Source organism: Callorhinus ursinus, unplaced genomic scaffold (assembly GCF_003265705.2).
Source record: "Callorhinus ursinus isolate GAN/ISIS: 27379988/994484 unplaced genomic scaffold, GSC_fseal_2.0 scaffold4, whole genome shotgun sequence".
Taxonomy (NCBI): domain Eukaryota; kingdom Metazoa; phylum Chordata; class Mammalia; order Carnivora; family Otariidae; genus Callorhinus; species Callorhinus ursinus.
The window spans coordinates 67,208,249-67,227,783 of NW_027397066.1; the positions used below are offsets into that span (position 1 = coordinate 67,208,249).

At 36.8% G+C, this 19,535-nt stretch overlaps 1 protein-coding gene across 10 annotated transcripts in view; it reads right to left on the bottom strand.

Annotated features, from left to right (window-relative positions):
- Positions 1-19,535, bottom strand: part of HELQ (helicase, POLQ like) — a 49,740-nt gene that overhangs the window by 22,009 nt on the left and 8,196 nt on the right. For 7 of the 10 annotated variants that reach the window (XM_025887503.2, XM_025887505.2, XM_025887502.2 and 4 more), the window contains 6 exons: positions 17,531-17,628; positions 15,381-15,479; positions 13,975-14,120; positions 6,011-6,250; positions 3,242-3,383; positions 2,776-2,880 (listed from right to left, as the gene is read on the bottom strand). In XM_025887503.2, coding sequence (XP_025743288.1) covers positions 2,776-2,880; positions 3,242-3,383; positions 6,011-6,250; positions 13,975-14,120; positions 15,381-15,479; positions 17,531-17,628 — 830 coding nt within the window. The other 3 variants (XM_025887509.2, XM_025887510.2, XM_073891875.1) reach the window with 3 other exon arrangements.

The window sequence follows — 19,535 nt, forward strand, 5'->3', positions numbered from 1 at the left end:
TCTTTCTTTCTTTCTTTCTTTCTTTCTTTCTTTCTTTCTTTCTTTCTTTTTCCTTTCTTCCTTCCTTCCTTCCTTCCTTCCTTCCTTCCTTCCTTCCTTCCTTCCTTTCTTTCTTTCTTCCTTCCTTCCTTCCTTCCTTCCTTTCTTTTTCTTCCTTCCTTCCTTCCTTCTTTCCTTCCTTCCTTCCTTCCTTTCTTTTCTTTCTTTCCTTCCTTCCTTCCTTCCTTCCTTCCTTCCTTCTTCTTTCTTTCTTTTTTTAAAAGATTTATTTAGTTATTTATTTGAGAGAGAGAAAGAGAGCACTGAGCAGAGAGCCCAATGCAGCTCCATCCCAGGACCCTGGGATCATGACCCAAGCCAAAGGCAGACGCTCAACCGACTGAGCCACCCGGGTGCCCCATAAATTCAATTTCTTTAATAGATCTAGGACTAGACTTTCTACTTCTTCTTCAGTCAATTTTGGAAATTATGTCTTTCAAGAATTTTCCCCATTTCATCTAAGTAGTTGAATTTTTCAGCATTCAAGGATACAGTTTTTCAAGGATTATTCCTTACTATCCCTTTAATATCTCTAGGATCTTTAGTGATGACCCTCCTTTCATTCCTGAGGGTATGGTAATTGATGTATTTTCTCTTTTCCCTCTGATCAAATCAGTCAATAATCTTACTGATCTTTTCAAAGAACTAGCTTGCAATTTCATTATATTTTTCTTGTCTATGTTTTTTACATTTCTGTTTTTATTTGTATTATTTCCTTCTTTCTACTTTGAGTACCCCTCATCCTGGTTCCTAAAGTAAAAGTTAAACTAGTGGATCTGGATCTTTCTTGTATTCTAATAAGTATTTAAAGCTATAAATGTCCTTTTAAGCACTTCTTTGGCTTCATGCCAGTAATTCTGATATCTCTGTTTTCATTTTCATTCCATTCAAAATATTTCTAATATCCCTTGTGATTTCTACTTTGTCCTTTGGTCAAAGTATGCTATTTAATTTCCAAATATTTGGGTAATTCCCTGATATCCTTCTATTACTGCTGGTATACTGTAATCGTTTCCATTAGACACCATACCATATGTGAGTTCAATCCTTTTAAATGTATTGAGACTTGTCTATGGTCTCAGAATATGGTCTATGTTGTCTATGGTCTATGTTGGTGAAATATTTCATGTGCAGTTGAGGAATAGTCCACACATACAATGGTACACTGGAAAGAGTATGGGCCAGCAAGGCAGGAACCTAAATTATAGTCCCATCTAAACCATAACTCACTGAATAATCTTAGACTACTCACCAATTCTCTGAGTCTGTTACCTTATCTAATATATAAATGTAATAGAGGACTTGATGATCTTCATGAGCTCTCCCTCCTTTACTAATTCCTTGGCAACCCTCCTATTGCAGGTCTTTATTACATTATACATGGATTACTACAATTGCTTCTAAAAAGTCTTGCAATACTTCTGCTTACTATTATCTCCATTTTACAGATAAGGCAACTGAGTGAGATTTAAGAGAGCTAATAACTTATGCAGAGTGTTAAGAGACAGAGTTAGGACTGACAATAGGTATGCGTGATATCAGAGCCTTTACTCTCAACCACCACACGTCACTAATTCTCCACTGATAAGTGACAGTGTCGCAACTCTGTAGTCTACTACTTAGGCATGCTCTCCCATTTCCCCCAATTTACAGCACACAGTCTGGCCTAACTTTTCCCACCCAACTTTCAAATCTTCATGATCTGCAGCCCTCCTCTAGAGCTATAGAATCTAGTCTGTTGACTTTCTTCAGCTTTCTCATCATTAATTCTATGTTAAGTACCTGAAATGACTTATTCTTTCCCTCTGCTTATCTACAACTTATTTTATGGTATTTTTTATTTATTAATTACCTTTTGTATTTTCACGTAAACTGGTTGGGTTAATGAAGGTAGTGCATGATAGGTTAAGAGCACTGGTTTTGTAGTGGAACAACAAATTCAAACCCTGGCTTTGCCACATTATGGCCTAGTGACCTTGGACACAAAATTAAAATTTACTTAAGAATAACCATAGAGGTGCCTGGGTGGCTCAGTTGGTAAGTGTCTGACTCTTGATTTTAGCTCAGATCATGATCTCAAGGTCATGGGATTGAGCCCCGAGCCAAGCCCTGAGCCGAGCCCTACCTTGGGCTCTGGGCTCAGTGGGGAGTCTGCTTGAGAGTCTCTCTCCCTCTGCCCCTCCCCCAACTTGCACTCTCTCTCTCTCTTTAAAATAAATAAGTCTTAAAAAAAAAAAGAATAACCATAAAAAGAAGTTTAACTCAAGAGTAATCCTAAAAGAAAGAGCTAATTTCTAAGAAAAAGAGTGTTTTCCTGCTGTGCTTTTTTCTTTTTTAATTTTCTGCCTGATAAAGGCTATACTGATCGCACAAATGTTTATAATATCCTAGAATGATCACAGTACTACAGGTGAACCTTATTCTTAACAAGGGCAGAGAAGATGGATTATCCCACATCAGGACCTATGCCCTTATAGCTTCTTATATCCTCCAGAGTATCCAAAAAGTCTCTCACTTGTAATAATGCCCAGTTATGATTTGTTGATTTTTCATACTTCATACAACTCAAAGCATTAAAATGGACATAGAAATCTATATTCAGATTTATCGTGTCAGATTATTCTTTTCCACATTAGATTAGAAGTTAGCATTTTTTTTATACTTACAGTTCTCATAACTTTTAAATCTCTATTATCTCAGGTAATGGTAACAAGACTTAAAAATAATGAAAAATACCTTCAAACCAATCAAAGAGAGAAACAAAGTTTGGATTCCCTTGGTGAATTCTTGAACAAGATGGCTATAACAATTTTCCAGTGGTCTGCTTATTAACTCCAATACCTACAAAAGTTAAAGCAATATTATGTTTTGTGTTGTTATAAAAAAATTAAGTGTTCCATATAAAATTTTACATTCTGTATAGACCTTGTGGAAGCAGGGGGTGTTAAGGACATAAAGACAAATAAGAATTTAGCAGGTGTTCTCATGAAAATGGACGAAAGATAAATAAGGAAAATACTTTTCATTGCTTGTCTGAACTACAGAAATATTCAAACTATCCTTTCTAATTCCTAATCGTAGAGGAGAAAAAAACATTATTGAAAGAAATATTAACAATTAATTTTTAAAAGATGATATCATAAAAGGGCTAAACCAAAGACCAAAAAAAGATAAAACAACAAACCAACAACCAGATGATTACCTGTTGCTTGTCTTTTTCTTGCAGTATAAGGATACTCTCCCCAACAGAATCTATTCCAGCACGGCCAGCTCTGCCAATCATCTGTTTATACTGATTCCTCTTTAAAAATTCCTTAGCAACATAGGGAGCTCTTAAAATAACTCTATGGAATTGATAATATTAATTAAAAGTAATACTACATCTATAATAATATCTATTTTTTAAATTCTTAATTCCATTATATATGTGATACTAAATTTAATGACATGTTAACTCAAAATAATAAGTAACCGCTATTTAATAAGAACCGGTGATGTCCTAGATTCTTTGCGTACATTATCAGTAATTCTTACAAAATTCTTGGTGATAATGTTCTTTATTATTTTACCTATTTTTTACAAAAGGGCTAACTGAAGCATAAACTAAGTGGCTCACCTCAACACACAAAACTAGTAATTACCAGGACCATGCTTTGAATGTGTTGGCCTAACTACAGAGCTTGATTGTTACTAGAGCAACAGTATCCAAGACTGATTCTACACCCCATAAATGAAAAATCTGACCACGCGTCGCCAACATATGCATATTTATTTATTAATTTATATTACTGTCAACTATATAACATTGCAGGTTTCAACTGTTTTTGGTAATTTCAAATTATGGTAATTTCAATCCTGCTCATGTAGATAGAAAGCTGTAGCCAGCTTTCCTGTTCAAAAGTGAGAGGAAACCTATGTCATTTATCTGCCAATCAACCTACTCTTTACCTCAATAGACAGCCAAAATTACACTTGAAGAAAACTAAGGGCCTAAAAGAAAAGCAAGACTATACAGAATAAATGTCTGACAGAAACAGGGAACAGTAAGAACTTTCAAAAATTCTAATTGGGGGGCACCTGGGTGGCTCAATCAGTTAAGTGTCTAACTTTGGTTCAGGTCATGATCTCAGGGTCCTGGGATTGAGCCCCGCGTTGGGCTCTGCACTCAGCACGGAGTCTGCTTGTTCCTCTCCCTCTGCCCCTGCCCCCGTTCATGCTCACTCTATCAAACAAATAAATAAAATCTTAAAAAAATAAAAATAATTACTCAAGAGTAGCAAAATAAAAAAGTAAATCATAGAAGGAAGACGTGGGATACAAGAGGCAGTGGTAAACAAAGAAAACAAGTATAATTTACAGGAAGGTTTAAACAATTATGGAATATAAGATGAAAGAAAATTAAAAATTTGGCATTAAAATTGTAGGTAGCTGCAACATACATGAGGCAGTATAGGAGAATACACAAGTGCTAAGACTCTTGTTATGTTCATGAGGGGAAACAGTCATTGATTAATTCTAAAATGGCAGAAAAGCATGTTTGATTATAACTGTTACAATTAAGAGTAACAACTGGGATAAGGGAAATATGATACATAACTTTGTCTGAAAAATGGAAAATTTAATCCATGACAGAGGTTGAAAATAAAAGAATGGAAAAAGGTACACTTGGCAAAGAAAATGTAATCCTAGTGTTCAAAGTGAAATCACTCAGTGAGAAAAACAAGGACCTATTATACTGATAAAAGGTACGATTCAGTAGTAAGATATTTGAAATGAACCTTTGTATACCTAAAGAGTTTTGAAATACAAAGCAAGAACTTCTAGAAATGCAAAAGGAGAAAGACAATTCATAATAACAGTGGGAGACTAACACAACTCTCTGAAATTGACAAGTCGAAGAATCACAATTAAGAAAATCAAGGGAGCTGATAACACGATTAACTGTGATCTCATGGAGATGTAGAAAAATACATACCCAACAGAAAATACATATGTTTTTTTAATGTGGAGGACGCTTTTTAAAAATCACCCATATATTTAAAAAAAAAGTCATAAATTTTAAAGTCAAATTTTTAAATAAAAATTATGAAGAGCAAACATAAATTATATAGGTCCATAGCTTTGGTAATAACTGAAAAAATAAAGATCTACTCTGAAAAAAGATACTAGACTCAGAAGTCTTTATGGATGAGTTCTCTAAGTTTTCAAGGAAATACCTATGTTAAATAAACTCTTTCAGATCATAAAAATTGGTAGAAAGCTTGCCAACTGTTTACAACTAGAAAAATAAACCCTAACATCAAAACCAGAGAGAGAAAGAGTACCAAAGAAAGAATTTTAATACCAGGAAATCTACTCAAGTTGTTTTTCTTTTCTTTTCTTTTTTTTTTTTAAGATTTTATTTATTTATTTGACAGAAAGAGAGACAGCGAGAGAGGGAACAGAAGGGGGAGTGGGAGAGGGAGAGAAGCAGGCTTCCCGCTGAGCAGGGAGCCTGATGCGGGCCTTGATCCCAGGACCCTGAGATCATGAACTGAACCCAAGGCAGACACTTAACGACTGAGCCACCCAGGCACCCTAACGTTATTTTTCATTAAAATATTAAAGGAAACAAATGAGGGACACCTGGGTGGCACAGCTGGTTAGGCAGCCGACTCTTGGTTTTGGCTCAGGTCGTGATCTCAGGGTCATGAGACGGAGTCCCGCATTGAGCTCAGTGTTGTGTGAGGAGTATGCTTGAGACTCGCCCTCCCTCTCCCTCTGCTCTCCCCCTCACTATCAAATAAATAAATAAATCTTAAAAAAAAAATAAATAGAATGAAGGAAACAAACCAAACAATCAATTCAGTAAACGATGAAAAAACATCTGATAAATTCTCATCCACTACTGAGAAAGAATAAAACAATAAAACTCCTGGCAAGCTAAAAATTAAAAAGTTTTGAGCCTGGCCAAAAGCTACTTCTGTCTTACCTTCGAGCTGGTAGATTAACACCTGCTGCTAGGGTGGATGTGCAGGTAAAAAGGCACAGAACCCCTGTGGAATAGGCTTCCTCCAAGAGCTTCCTTTCATCACTCGTTAAACCACTATGGTGATAAGCAACACCAAAAGGGATGGTGCGCTTTAAAACAGGGCACAAGTTGCCACTGCTGATATTCTTCAAGTTCTTAATCACTTCATGTTTTTCTTTCTCCCTCTGTTTCAGATATTCCCTAGGAAAAAAGATCTGTTAGAAATATGAACCTTCGACCTTACAGTGACAAAGTGCCTACTGTTTTAATTTTGGTAGATGCATGTAAACATTCTTTATTAAAAAATATATTACTTTCATGAATAAGCATATAAAATGTTCTTAGAATTTTGATTCTGATTTCATTAACTATTAGGCACTCTCTCAACCTTTTTGTGGATCACAGAGCCCTGCGAAATCTGATTAAAGCTGAGAAAAAAAATAACATAAACATAACACTTTGCTTATAAGTTCATGTACTTCCTGAAGTACATTCCTATACTGCCTGTGAATCCATCGATGCTAGGTTTAGACACCTGCTGTAGATGTTACAATTATTTTTTTCATTAAAACATACATTTTTATTGATGATTTTTAAAAAAATTTTAAGTCATAAATTTTCTTCTGAAGATGGAAATATACTTATCAAATCATCTGTACTTATGTAACACTATCCAAACACTAGCATTTTAGAAGCTTCAGTGATATCCCACAATGTCTCTGCATTTAAAAGTACCTATTATTTTAAATTCCTTTTAGAAAAGAGAGAAAGGACTGAAAGACTAAGTGCAACTAATAACTGACTTCTGAATACCAGTAGCAAATAAATATAGTCTACGATGTACATGTCATAGCCACAGCCTGTGTTGTTTCAGTGTGTTTCATGGAAAGAAGAGTTCTGGCTCTATTACTCTGATGTTTACGGTAGAAGGCCAGTAACTGCATAAGAAGCTGGAAACAGGGGCGCCTGGGTGGCTCAGTCGTTGGGCATCTGACTTCCGCTCAGGTCATGGTCCCAGGGTCCTGGGATGGAGCCCAGCGTCAGGCTCCCTGCTCAGCAGGAAGCCTGCTTCTCCCTCTCCCACTCCCCCTGCTTGTGTTCCCTCTCTCACTGTGTCTCTGTCAAATAAATAAATAAAAATAAAAATAAAAAAAAAGCTGGAAACGGTGCAAGGAGATAAAAGAAGAACAAGGAAGAGTGGTCAGGAGTCATGGGCACAAAAATTAGAAATGACAGCTGAGGAAGGAGCAGCAGACTCTGTTATCACTTTCCAGTCAGCGTGTGGGGCCATGAAAGTGGTGTCCAGGAAGAACTCTTCTCAAGAAATAACATCCTATGTCATTTGAAAATATGGATAATCACCATATAATTTTAGAGAAAGGAGACACTACTTATAACTGACCACCGGGTAAGACATGGTTACACGGGGAAGGGTTTCATGGCAGAAACTGAGATCTGAGTTGGCTCTTGAAGAACGAGTGTCAGAGAAGTGACAATGGGGGCAGGGAAGAGCTCTTTCCAGGCAGAGAATAAAACATGATCAAAGGCACGAAAAAAAAAAAAAAAAAGAAAGAAGGATGGAGAAGTAAGTTGGATCCCAGCCTGAATTCTAGACCAAGAAAGCACTGTGGTATCGGGCGCCTGGGTGGCTCAGTTGGTTAAGCGACTGCCTTTGGCTCAGGTCATGATCCTGGAGTCCCTGGATCGAGTCCCGCATCAGTCTCCCTGCTCGGCAGGGAGTCTGCTTCTCCCTCTGACCCTCCCCCCTCTCATGTGCTCTCTCTCTCAAATAAATAAATAAATAAAATCTTTAAAAAAAAAAAGAAAGCACTGTGGTATCATTTTTGGGGAGACTGTCAGGGAAAGTGATATGACTAGAGCTTAGGCAGTTGTTGGCAAATGGTGTTTAAAAAGTCGTTCTTGACTCAGAAGTCAAAGGTAGTGACAGCTTTTTAAAAAAAATCTCAAGGATAACTTTCCTTGAGATTGAAACAATCACTTGGGAAAAACCTGTTTCAGTCTTTGCACTTGAACATGGAGATGTATTCTACTGCCAAGGTGGTTTTACTGCACCAGCTTCCCATGACATTTATGATAAGGAGGCAAATAACAGTGATACAGTGGATATCCCAGGACTCTCAAGAAATCATGTTTTAAAGATATTGCTTGGATCAGAAGCCATTTAGCTCTAGATCTGACTTCAGCTACATTTAATTATAGAATATTATCAAATAGTATGCATAAAACATGATTCACCATTTTTTTAAATTTTATTTTATTATGTTAATCACCACACATTACATCATTAGCTTTTTTTTTAAAGATTTTATTTATTTATTTGACAGAGAGAGACACAGCAAGAGAGGGAACATAAGCAGGGGCAGTGGGAGAAGGAGAAGCAGGCTTCCCATTGAGCAGGGAGCCCGATGTGGGGCTCGATCCCAGGACCCTGGGACCATGACCTGAGCTGAAGGCAGACACTTAACGACTGAGCCACCCAGGCGCCCCTACATCATTAGTTTTTGATGTAGTGTTCCATGATTCATTGTTTTGGGTATAACACCCAGTGCTCCATTCAATACGTGTCCTCTTTAATACCCATCATAAGGCTAACCCATCCCCTCACCCCCCCTCCCCTCTAGAATCCTCAGTTTGTTTCTCAGAGTCCATAGTCTCTCATGGTTCGTCTCCCCCTCCGATTTCCTCCCCTTCATTTTTCTCTTCCTACTATCTTCTTCTTCTTCTTTTTTTAACATATAATGTATTATTTGTTTCAGAGGTACAGATCTGTGATTCAACAGTCTTACACAATTAATTCACAGTGCTCACCATGGCACATACCCTCCACAGTGTCTATCACCCAGCCACCCTATCCCTCCCACCCACCACCACTCAAGCAACCTTCAGTTTGTTTCCTGAGATTAAGAATTCCTCATACCAGAGACATCATATGATACATGTCTTTCTCTGATTGACTTATTTTGCTTAGCATAATACCCTCTAGTTCAATCCATGTCATTGCAAATGGCAAGATTTCATGTTTTTGATGGCTGCATATTATTCCATTGTGTATATATACCACAGCTTCTTTATCCATTCATCTGTTGATGGACATCTTGGCTCTGTCCAAAGTTTGGCTATTGTGGACATTGCTGCTATAAACATCGGGGTGCACATACCCCTTCGGATCACTACATTTGTATTTTTGGGGTAAATACCCAGTAGTGCAATTGCTGGGCCATAAGGTAGCTCCATTTTCAACTTTTTAAGGAACCTCCATACTGTTTTCCAGAGTGGTTGCACCAGCTTGCATTCCCACCAACAGTGTAGGAGGGTTCCCCTTTCTCCGCATTCTCGTCAACATCTGTCATTTCCTGACTTAATTTTAACCATTCTTACTGGTCTGAGGTGGTATCTCATTGAGGTTTTGATTTGGATTTCTCTGATGCCAAGTGATGCTGAGCACTTTTTTAAGTGTCTGTTGGCCATTTGGATGTCTTCTTTGGAAAAATGTCTGTTCACGTCTTCTGCCCATTTCTTGATTGGATTATTTGTTCTCTGGGTGTTGAGTTTGGTAAGTTCTTTATAGATTTTGGATACTAGCCCTTTATCTGATATGTCATTTGCAAATACTTTCTCCCATTCTCTCGGATGTCTTTTGGTTTTGTTGACTGTTTCCTCTGCTGTCCAAAAGCATAACTTGATTAAGTCCCAACAGTTCATTTTTGCCCTTGCTTCCCTTGCTTTTGGTGATGTTTCCAAGAAGAAGTTGCTGCAGCTGAGGTCGAAGATGTTGCTGCCTGTGTTCTCCTCTAGGATTTTGATGGACTCCTGTCTCATTTAGGTCTTTCAACCATTTTGAGTCTATTTTTGTGTGTGGTGTAAGGAAATGGTCCAGTTTCATTCTTCTGCATGCGGCTGTCCAATTTTCCCAACACCATTTGTTGAAGAGACTGTCTTTTTTCCATTGGACATTCTTTCCTGCTTTGTCAAAGATTAGTTGACCATGGAGTTGAGGGTCCATTTCTGGGCTCTCTATTCTGTTCCATTAATCTATGTGTCTGTTTTTGTGCCAGTACCATACTGTCTTGATGATTACAGCTCTGTAATAGAGCTGGAAGTCTGGAATTGTGATGCCATCAGCTTTGCTTTTCTTTTTCAACATTCCTCTGGCTATTCGGGGTCTTTTCTGGTTCCATACAAATTTTAGGATTATTTGTTCCATTTCTTTGAAAAGAGTTGATGGTATTTTGATAGGGATTGCATTAAATGTGTAGATTGCTCTGGGTAGCATTGACATCTTCACAATATTTGTTCTTCCAATCCATGAGCATGGAATGTTTTCCCATTTCTTTGTGTCTTCCTCAATTTCTTTCATGAGTATTTCATAGTGTTCTGAGCACAGATTCTTTGCCTCTTTGGTTAGATTTATTCCTAGGTATCTTATGGTTTTGGGTGCAATTGTAAATGGGATTGACTCCTTATTTCTCTTTCTTCTGTCTTGTTGTTGGTGTATAGGAATGCCACTGATTTCTGTGCATTGATTTTATATCCTGCCACTTCACTGAATTTCTGTATGAGTTCTAGCAGTTTTGGGTTTTCTTTTGGGAGTCTTCTGGGTTTTCCACATAAAGTATATCATCTGCAAAGAGTGAGAGTTTGACTTCTTCTTTGCTGATTCGGATGCCTTTTATTTCTTTTTGTTGTCTGATTGCTGTGGCTAGGACTTCTACTACTGTGTTGAATAGCAGTGGTGATAGTGGACATCCCTGTTGCATTCCTGACCTTAGGGGGAAAGCTCTCAGTATTTCTCCATTGAGAATGATATTCACTGTGGGTTTTTCATAGATGGCTTTTATGACATTGAGGTATGTACCCTCTATCCCTACACTCTGAAGAGTTTTAATCAAGAAAGGATGCTGTACTTTGTCAAATACTTTTTCTGCATCTATTGAGAGGATCATATGGTTCTTGTTCTTTTGTTAATGTATTGTATCACATTGATTGATTTGCCAATTTTGAACCAACCTTGCAGCCCAGGGATAAATCCCACTTGGTCGTGGTGAATAATCCTTTTAATATACTGTTGGATCCTATTGGCTAGTATTTTGGTGAGAATTTTTGCATCCATGTTCATCAAGGATATTGGTCTGTAATTCTCCTTTTTGATGGGGTCTTTGTCTGGTTTGGGGATCAAGGTAATGGTGGCCTCATAAAACGAGTTTGGAAGTTTTCCTTCCATTTCTATTTTTTGGAACAGTTTCAGAAGAATAGGTATTAATTCTTCTTTAAATTTGGTAGAATTCCCCTGGGAAGCCATCTGGCCCTGGGCTATTGTTTGTTGGGAGTTTTTTGATGACTGCTTCAATTTCCTTAGTGGTTATGGGTCTGTTCAGGTTTTCTATTTCTTCCTGGTTCAGTTTTGGTAGTTGATACATCTCTAGGTATGCACCCATTTCTTCCAGATTACCTAATTTGCTGGCATATAGTTGCTCATAATATGTTCTTATAATTGTTTGTATTTCTTTGGTGTTGACTGTGATCTCTCCTCTTTCATTCATGATTTTATTTATTTGGGTCGCTTCTCTTTTCTTTTTATAAGTCTGGCCAGGGGTTTATCAATCTTATTAATTCTTTCAAAGAATCAGCTCCTAATTTCGTTGATCTGTTCTACTGTTCTTTTGGTTTCTATTTCATTGATTTCTGCTCTGATCTTTATTATTTCTCTTCTCCTGCTGGGTTTAGGCTTTATTTGCTGTTCTTTCTCCAGCTCCTTTAGGTGTAGGGTTAGGTTGTGTATTTGAGACCTTGAGAAAGGCTTGTATTGCTATATACTTTCCTCTTAGGACCGCCTTTGCTGCATCTCAAAGATTTTGAACAGTTGTGTTTTCATTTTCATTGGTTTCCATGAATTTTTTTAATTCTTCTTTAATTTCCTGGTTGACCCATTCATTCTTTAGTAGGATGCTCTTTAGCCTCCATGTATTTGAGTTCTTTCTAACTTTCCTCTTGTGATTGAGTTCTAGTTTCAAAGCCTTGTGGTCTGAAAATATGCAGGGAATGATCCCAACCTTTTGGTACCGTTGAGACCTGATTTGTGACCTAGGATGTGATCTATTCTGGAGAATGTTCACCATTTCTTAATCAATAGGTGCAAAAAAAGGATGCTAAACTATACTTGAAATATTCAGCTTATGAAAGCAGCAAGTAATATGCAAAGTATATTCTAGAGGAAATTTTCCTTCAGAAAGTGTTAAGTCCTATTTCTTTGAGAAAGTATCAAGTATTGGGGTGCCTGGGTGGCTCAGTCTGTTGTGCATCTGACTCCTGATTTAGGCTCAGGTCATGATCTCAGGGTCATGAGACTGAGCCCTGTGTAGGGCTCTGCAGTCAGTGGGGTGTTGACTTGAGATTCTTTGCCTCTGCCCCTCCCCCGGCTTGGGGGCACTCTCTGATAAATAAATAAATCTTAAAAAAAAAGAGTAAATATCCATTACAATTCATTAACTAAGAGTTCTGGAAACCAAATTTTTAAGTGCCTCAATGTTAAACATCAACATTTATGATCCAAATAAACTATTATCATCAACAAGCAAAATAAGTCAAGGGTATAACTAATAAATTGCATGTCTTCCAGTCAAATGTTAGTTCCTAAATTTCCACATTACTTAGCCAGTGCTAAAATTCCCTTAAATTATTCTATGAAAACAAATGATTTACTGAGACTACCTCAATGATAATTTAATTTCCTTAGATTTTTATAATCAACATCATCAGTGTAAAGGCAGACTATTAGTTACTGAAATGGAAAACTCCTTGACTCTATCCTAAACATCTAGATCTTTGTGCTGGTCAATAAATTTAATTCTATTAAACCAATCCATGACACTAGGATTGGAAGGGGAGGTGGGAGCTGACTAGATTAGAATCCAGGGTAATAATGGTTTATGGTGATACAGCACTGGTTAAGGAGCCAAAAAGAAGTCTGAAAAATCCAATAAAACTACATACAGGACAAAGGTACAGAAAAAAACTGAACTGTTCATATTCAAGATCACTTTATACTTATCTCTATGAGTATAACAGAGCCAATATTAAAAAACTATCAAATTACAAACTCATAAATTTCTTAATTAGTTAAGAAATTTAACTCAAATGTCCACACAACTTAAGTGTGAAGTTTATTAAGAAAACAAAGGCAACAGTATTTAATTAAAGAGAAGGTTAAACTAAAAATATGATTCACGTGGCACCTGGGTGGCTCAGTCGGTTAAGTGTCTGCCTCAGATCATGGCCTCAAGGTACTGGGATCGAGTCCTGAGTCAGACTCCCTGCTCAGTAGGGAGTCTGCTTTTCCTTCTCCTTTGGCCCCCCACCCCCGCTCGAGTGCTCTCTCTCTCTCTCTCTCTCTCTCTGCCTCTGTCCCTCTCAAATAAATAAATAAAATCTTAAACAAAAAATAAAGATATGATTCATATCCACAGTGATTAGTGACTGGTCCTCTGACTCCTAGCCAGTGGCTGACCTTGGCTGCATGTTGAACCTGCCTGGAAAGTTCTACAAAATAACGATGCCTGGGTCCACCCCCAGAGATTCTGATTTGTCTGCAATGTAACCTGGGCACTGGGATTTTTTAAAAGGCCTTGAGAGGATTTATTTGCAGTCAAGGTTGAGAATCATTGATCTAAGCCATTATATTAGTCAGCATTCTGTTACTTACATGTAGTCTTAGAATTTTTCTTTGGCTATTTCACATATATGAATTTCACAGTTAAACCTTCTTCAAGGTTAGGGCCCTTATAATCTAGTATAGCAACTTAATATAATGTTCTACAAGAAATAATAAGAGCTTGTTGAATAAACAGAATACACAGCATGTAAACCATGATAAAATAAAACAGAATATTTTTTAAAGATTAACATACTTGCTTAAAAATTTGCATATCATTTCTGCTACGTTTTCACAGTTCTTCTTAGTGGGACAAAAAACTAAGCAGGAATAATTGGGAATAACTTCTGTCACCAATGCCACCAAGTGATCAGGATCCATCTTTTTCAGAGTATCAGAATACTGTACAACAAGATGTAGGAACAAGGTAGTTAGTAAACATGAAAACCTGTCATTTTACCACAGTGCTTTGAAAGGTTAAGTAAACCATCCATAATTCTGAACTTCTCATTTAATAAATCTGATCATTTAAAAGAAAAGATGAAACCCAGATGAAACATCAAAATGTTTAGTCCCACTTTTAGGTTATAAGGGTTTTGTTAGGTATATTTGGTTTTAAATTAAAGAAGTGAAAACAGTAAATGTTATTAATAACCCCACTGCATGTGCATCTCTACCAGAGCAAAGCAAAGAAGTCCACAGAGACAAACACAGATTGGTCCTAATAATAAAGGACTACATAAACTAGATATACTTTTACTATTACTAATAGTTTTCAAAAACAGATTCAATCATACTACAGGATAAATTTTCAGAAATAAAAAATGTATTCATCAAGCAGACACAAGGAACCGAACATAAAAAAAATATAAAATTATTTAAAAATCTCCCTTCCTTCAACTTTACTGAAAACTAAGATACAGATTTAGAGTAATACACCTTTATAGAATTCTAAAAATATTGTAAAATCCCTTTCTCCCCCTTTTAATATCCTTTATATAAGCTATAGACATTAACACAGCAGACATTAACATCTTCATACCTAGTATCCGAACTACATAGCCCACAAAAGTTTCTTCTTGTTTTATGCTTACTGCTGAATGAAAAAACTTTTAAGGGAGAGGTCTGCACATTTTCTTGGTTCATGGAGCTCCAGGGCCAAAAGAAATACCTAACAGCTTTGTTTATCAGGTATTTACGTACAGACAACTTAAATGTTTTTCCTCACAATTTAGTAGCCATCTGAATAAATAATACACATCAGTTGAATGAAGAAAATATTATCTCATTCTTAAACATAACAGCCCACTAACAGGATGTGCGCACAACTGGGCACTGCAATAGTCTCAAATCTTAGAATCAAATTGGACATGGCTACTCTTTTTTCCGTCCCACATTGATTTTCACATGGTATTTGTTTACAGCAACTGCAAAAAACAAAAACTTCACTAAGATACGATGTCATAGAAAGGAATACAGTGTGATCTGATGTCCAAACTGGAAACTACATTGAACCAGTAGTTTGTATGGTATGCAACAGATGTCAAGCACTAGCTGTTTCTCTTAAATTATCTAAACTATCCCATGGTACCCTGTGAATCTTTTGTGGTGCCCCAGGGCACCAAGTCTGGGAACTTCATACTCAAGGGTTATCAATGTTACCTGACAATTAAGGAGACGTGAAAAAGTTATGCCGTTCTCAGCTTTGCAGTCAACCTCATATATTGCATTGTTTATTTTCAAATATTCTTTTAATTCAACCTTGAATTAGAAAGACATTAGCAATTAATACCATATACAAATTCCTCTTTCCAAAGTTTTAAATTTTGTAAAATGGTGTCAAAACAGACAGCTATACAAAAACTGTAGTTTTTCTAAGGTATATAAAACATGCTTCAATGTAAAAGTTTTTTCTTTACCATTTCTTTAAGTCTCTTTTTCCCTTTCAAAGTAGAGATTAATATCCTTGAAGAAATACTTTTGAACAGCCACTATCTAAAAGGAAACCAGACACTTCTGTATTTGTCACAAGAAGTATAAGTCAATGTTCACATTCTGTCTTATTTCTGTTATTCCTCAAGATCTAAAATTTTCTGTCATCATTTTTAATTATAAATACCAATTATTTTTAATTTAAGTATTTATAGACAAAAAAATTTTTTTAAGATTTTATCATTTGAGATAAAGAGAGTGCATGAGCAGGGGGGCAGGGGCAGAGCTGGAGAGGGAGAAGCAGACTCCCCACTGAGCAGGGAGCCCAAAGCGGCGGAGCTAAAGGCAGATGCTCAACTGAATCACCCAGGTGCCTGACAAAAAAATGTTTATAAATAGAGTTCATTGCATTTTTATTTTTTTATTTTTTATTTTTTTTTAAGATTTTATTTATTTATTTGAGAGAGAGAGAATGACAGAGAGAGAGCATGAGAGGGGGGAGGGTCAGAGGGAGAAGCAGACTCCCCGCTGAGCAGGGAGCCCGATGCGGGCCTGGATCCCGGGACTCCAGGATCATGACCTGAGCCAAAGGCAGTCGCCCAACCATCTGAGCCACCCAGTTCATTGCATTTTTAAAAGAATAGTGTCTAATTCCACTATTAAAGTCAGCAAGTATCTCTCGAAAATTCTCTTTGGTGAAAATGTAAAAACATCAAATTTCAAATTAAAATTTGGTGGTTCTCAATAATTATTTTCTGAAAAGCTATTTGGACACTGACCATGCATACTAGTACTGCAGACAGAGTATATGTTCATTATAAGCTACTTTCAAATAAATATGAATTATCTTTATTTACTTTAAGTCTTTAATAATGGAATACCATTATTAGGGAGTTTAAATTTAAATCCACGTAAAGTCTTAACTTATTAAAAAAGCACTATAACTACCAAAGCATAAATATTTGAAAACCTTTTAACTTTCAAGATAAATGTTTTGCTTAGCCAAATACAGAATGGAGAGGGACTTCAGTGTGACTGCTGAAAATATCGTCCTTGTAACGGGGAGTGACCTGGAGTCAATCTGAAAAAACTTAATACTGTTTCCAGCCCTTTTAGTCATCCCATTACGAGGATGCATATTCAAGACTGTCTCTTGCCTTTCTGATCTTAACAGAAGCAGCAGTGCTTGACCTGTAAGTTTTGGAGTCTCTTGGGGCGCCTGGCTGGCTCAGTTGGTAGAGCATGTGACTCTTGATCTCAGGGTCATGAGTTTGAGCCCCAGTTTGGGCATAGAGTTTACTTAAAATTTTTTTTGGTGGGGGAACCTCTTAACCTCTTAGTGACCTGAGGAGTCTGGAACTTAAGTTTCAGGAACTTAAACTTTCTGGTTCAGTGCGGTGTTAAACCTAACACTGAAGACCTTGCTGGGATACAGGTTTTTGCTCAGAAATGGCTACCATACCTTTTCCTGGGCTGTGCCAATAAAAGCTTCTTAAAGAAAAAAAAAGATAAATGTTTTTATGTGCTAATAACGCAAAATATGACTAAATTTTGACCAAGTAAAAAAAAAATTATCTTACAGAATAAGAAGTGGAAAAATAGAATGAGTCTGGAAAATTTCATTCAATAAATATTCATTGAAGGCCCATGGGCCAAGCACTGTTCCAGGTACTACAGATACAGTCGTGACCCAAGCCAAGATCCCTAACCCCAAAGTTTATATTCTCTATACACAAACTCATATTAGCATATAGCCATGGTCAGGGGAATTATGCCCCTTCACTACTCTATAGACTTTTTTAGAACAGTATGTTTGCTACTTTTCTTTCTAAGTAAAATGATAGATATAAATCCATACAGTGTAAACCTTAGGTACATACTGGTCTAAATTGACTGGTGTAATATTCTGCTTGAAGGAACTCTTGTAGGTCTTCAACATTGTTCAGTGTTGCACTCATGCCAATAATTTGAGTTGTTTCTAAAAAACAAATCCAAAGGATTGAGGAAAATATGTTATTTAGTGTAACATAATAGTAATTTAGCAACCTTTTTGTGTTCTGGATTCTTCCTGAGTGATCTGGGAAAGGAGAGAGTGGAGAGGAGGTAAGAAAAATACAAAGATAGTAGTAGAGTATTATTCTGCAAAGATAGTAGTAGAGTATTATTCAAAGACTGAAAATTTTCAGGTGTCCTGAAAGTTACTATTTGGAATTTTACAGAATTTCTCACTGGGCAAAAAGTCGGATCTTAATCAAGACTTCTAAGCAACAATAATGAGTATAAATACGCTTGTTGCTGACTCTCTGGACCACTGTTACGAAGAGTTATGACATCCCACAGGTATGCCTATAGGCAGATGTATGGTGTAGGATGCAGGGCTGAATAGGTCCTGAACTCTTGCCAAATAAAGCCCTTTATGGGATCTTGCTATCAGGCTGTCAACTTTTTTTTCTTTTTAAACAAAGGTGGAGTGAAACTCATGAAGCTGCATGTCTTCCTAGGCAGTATGAAATAGCTGCCTTCCACAGGAAAGCAGTTCAGTCAGGCAGGATCTATTACTATCATCCATTTTTTTAAAAATGTTTTATTATTGAAGGAGGGCTGACATGAAGTGTTATATTAGTTTCAGTGTGTAACACAGTGATTTGACAATTCTATACGTTATACACTATTCACCACAGTAAGTATAGATACCATCTGTCATCATACAACATTATTACAATGTTATTGACTATATTCCCTATGCTGTACTTTTCAGCCTTGTGACTTATTTATTTTATAACTCTAAGTTTGTACCTCTTAATCCCCCTCACCAATTTTGCCCATTTCACTATCATCTATTTTTGATGCATGAGGAAACAGAGGTGCAGTTAATATAATTTGCTCAAGGTCACATATGTAGTTAAAAGTGAGTCAGGATTTTAATCAAGCTCCAGAGTTTGCCCTCAACCATTACACTGTGCTATCTCTCAGTGGTAACACACGATCCCCCACAGAGAGACAGTATGGAAGCCGAGAGAGTGTTTTAGCACTCAAAGGGAAAAAAAATGATAAACAACCAAATGCTGAAGAAAAATAAGACAAGGACAGTCAGCGTGCACTGGATTTGACAAGTAGGTGACGATTCTCTTTTCCTCTGCTTTATATTTTTCCACTGAATTTGTCACCATCTGACACACTGTATGTTTTCTTGTTTATCTGCTTATGTCTACTCACTTTCACTAAAATACAGGTTTGATGAAGGCAGTTATTTTTTTGTGTGTTATTCACTGCTATATCCTTAGCACTTAAAATAGTGCCTGGCACAAAGTAGGTACTCAAGACCTTTTTAAATGTATGATTATAAAGTGCTACAATCTGCCTAATACCATTGCTATCAAAATTTTAAAAATAATTCTTAATATTTGACCTTTATAATGATTTTCCATATATAAGCTATTGCAATATATAATTTTTTTAAAGATTTTATTTATTTATTTGAGAGAGAGACAGAATGAGAGATAGAGAGCATGAGAGGGAAGAGGGTCAGTGGGAGAAGCAGACTCCCCGCTGAGGAGGGAGCCCAAAGTGGGACTCGATCCCGGGACTCCAGGATCATGACCTGAGCCGAAGGCAGTCGCTTAACCAACTGAGCCACCCAGGCGCCCTGCAATATATAACTTAATAAGTATTGCAATAGTGTATCTATAAGTAGGAAAGAAGACATTTAGAACAAATATTTCACATATGCTGAAAGACTATCTGATGTTGCAAATAGCTCCTTAAGGTGACTACTTACATTTACTGCTTTACTGGTATGATGAGGATGATATTGATGGTGGCAGCAGCAACAAACGCTTACTGAGTGTTACTTGCTGGGTAACTGCTGACTGCTTTACATTAACT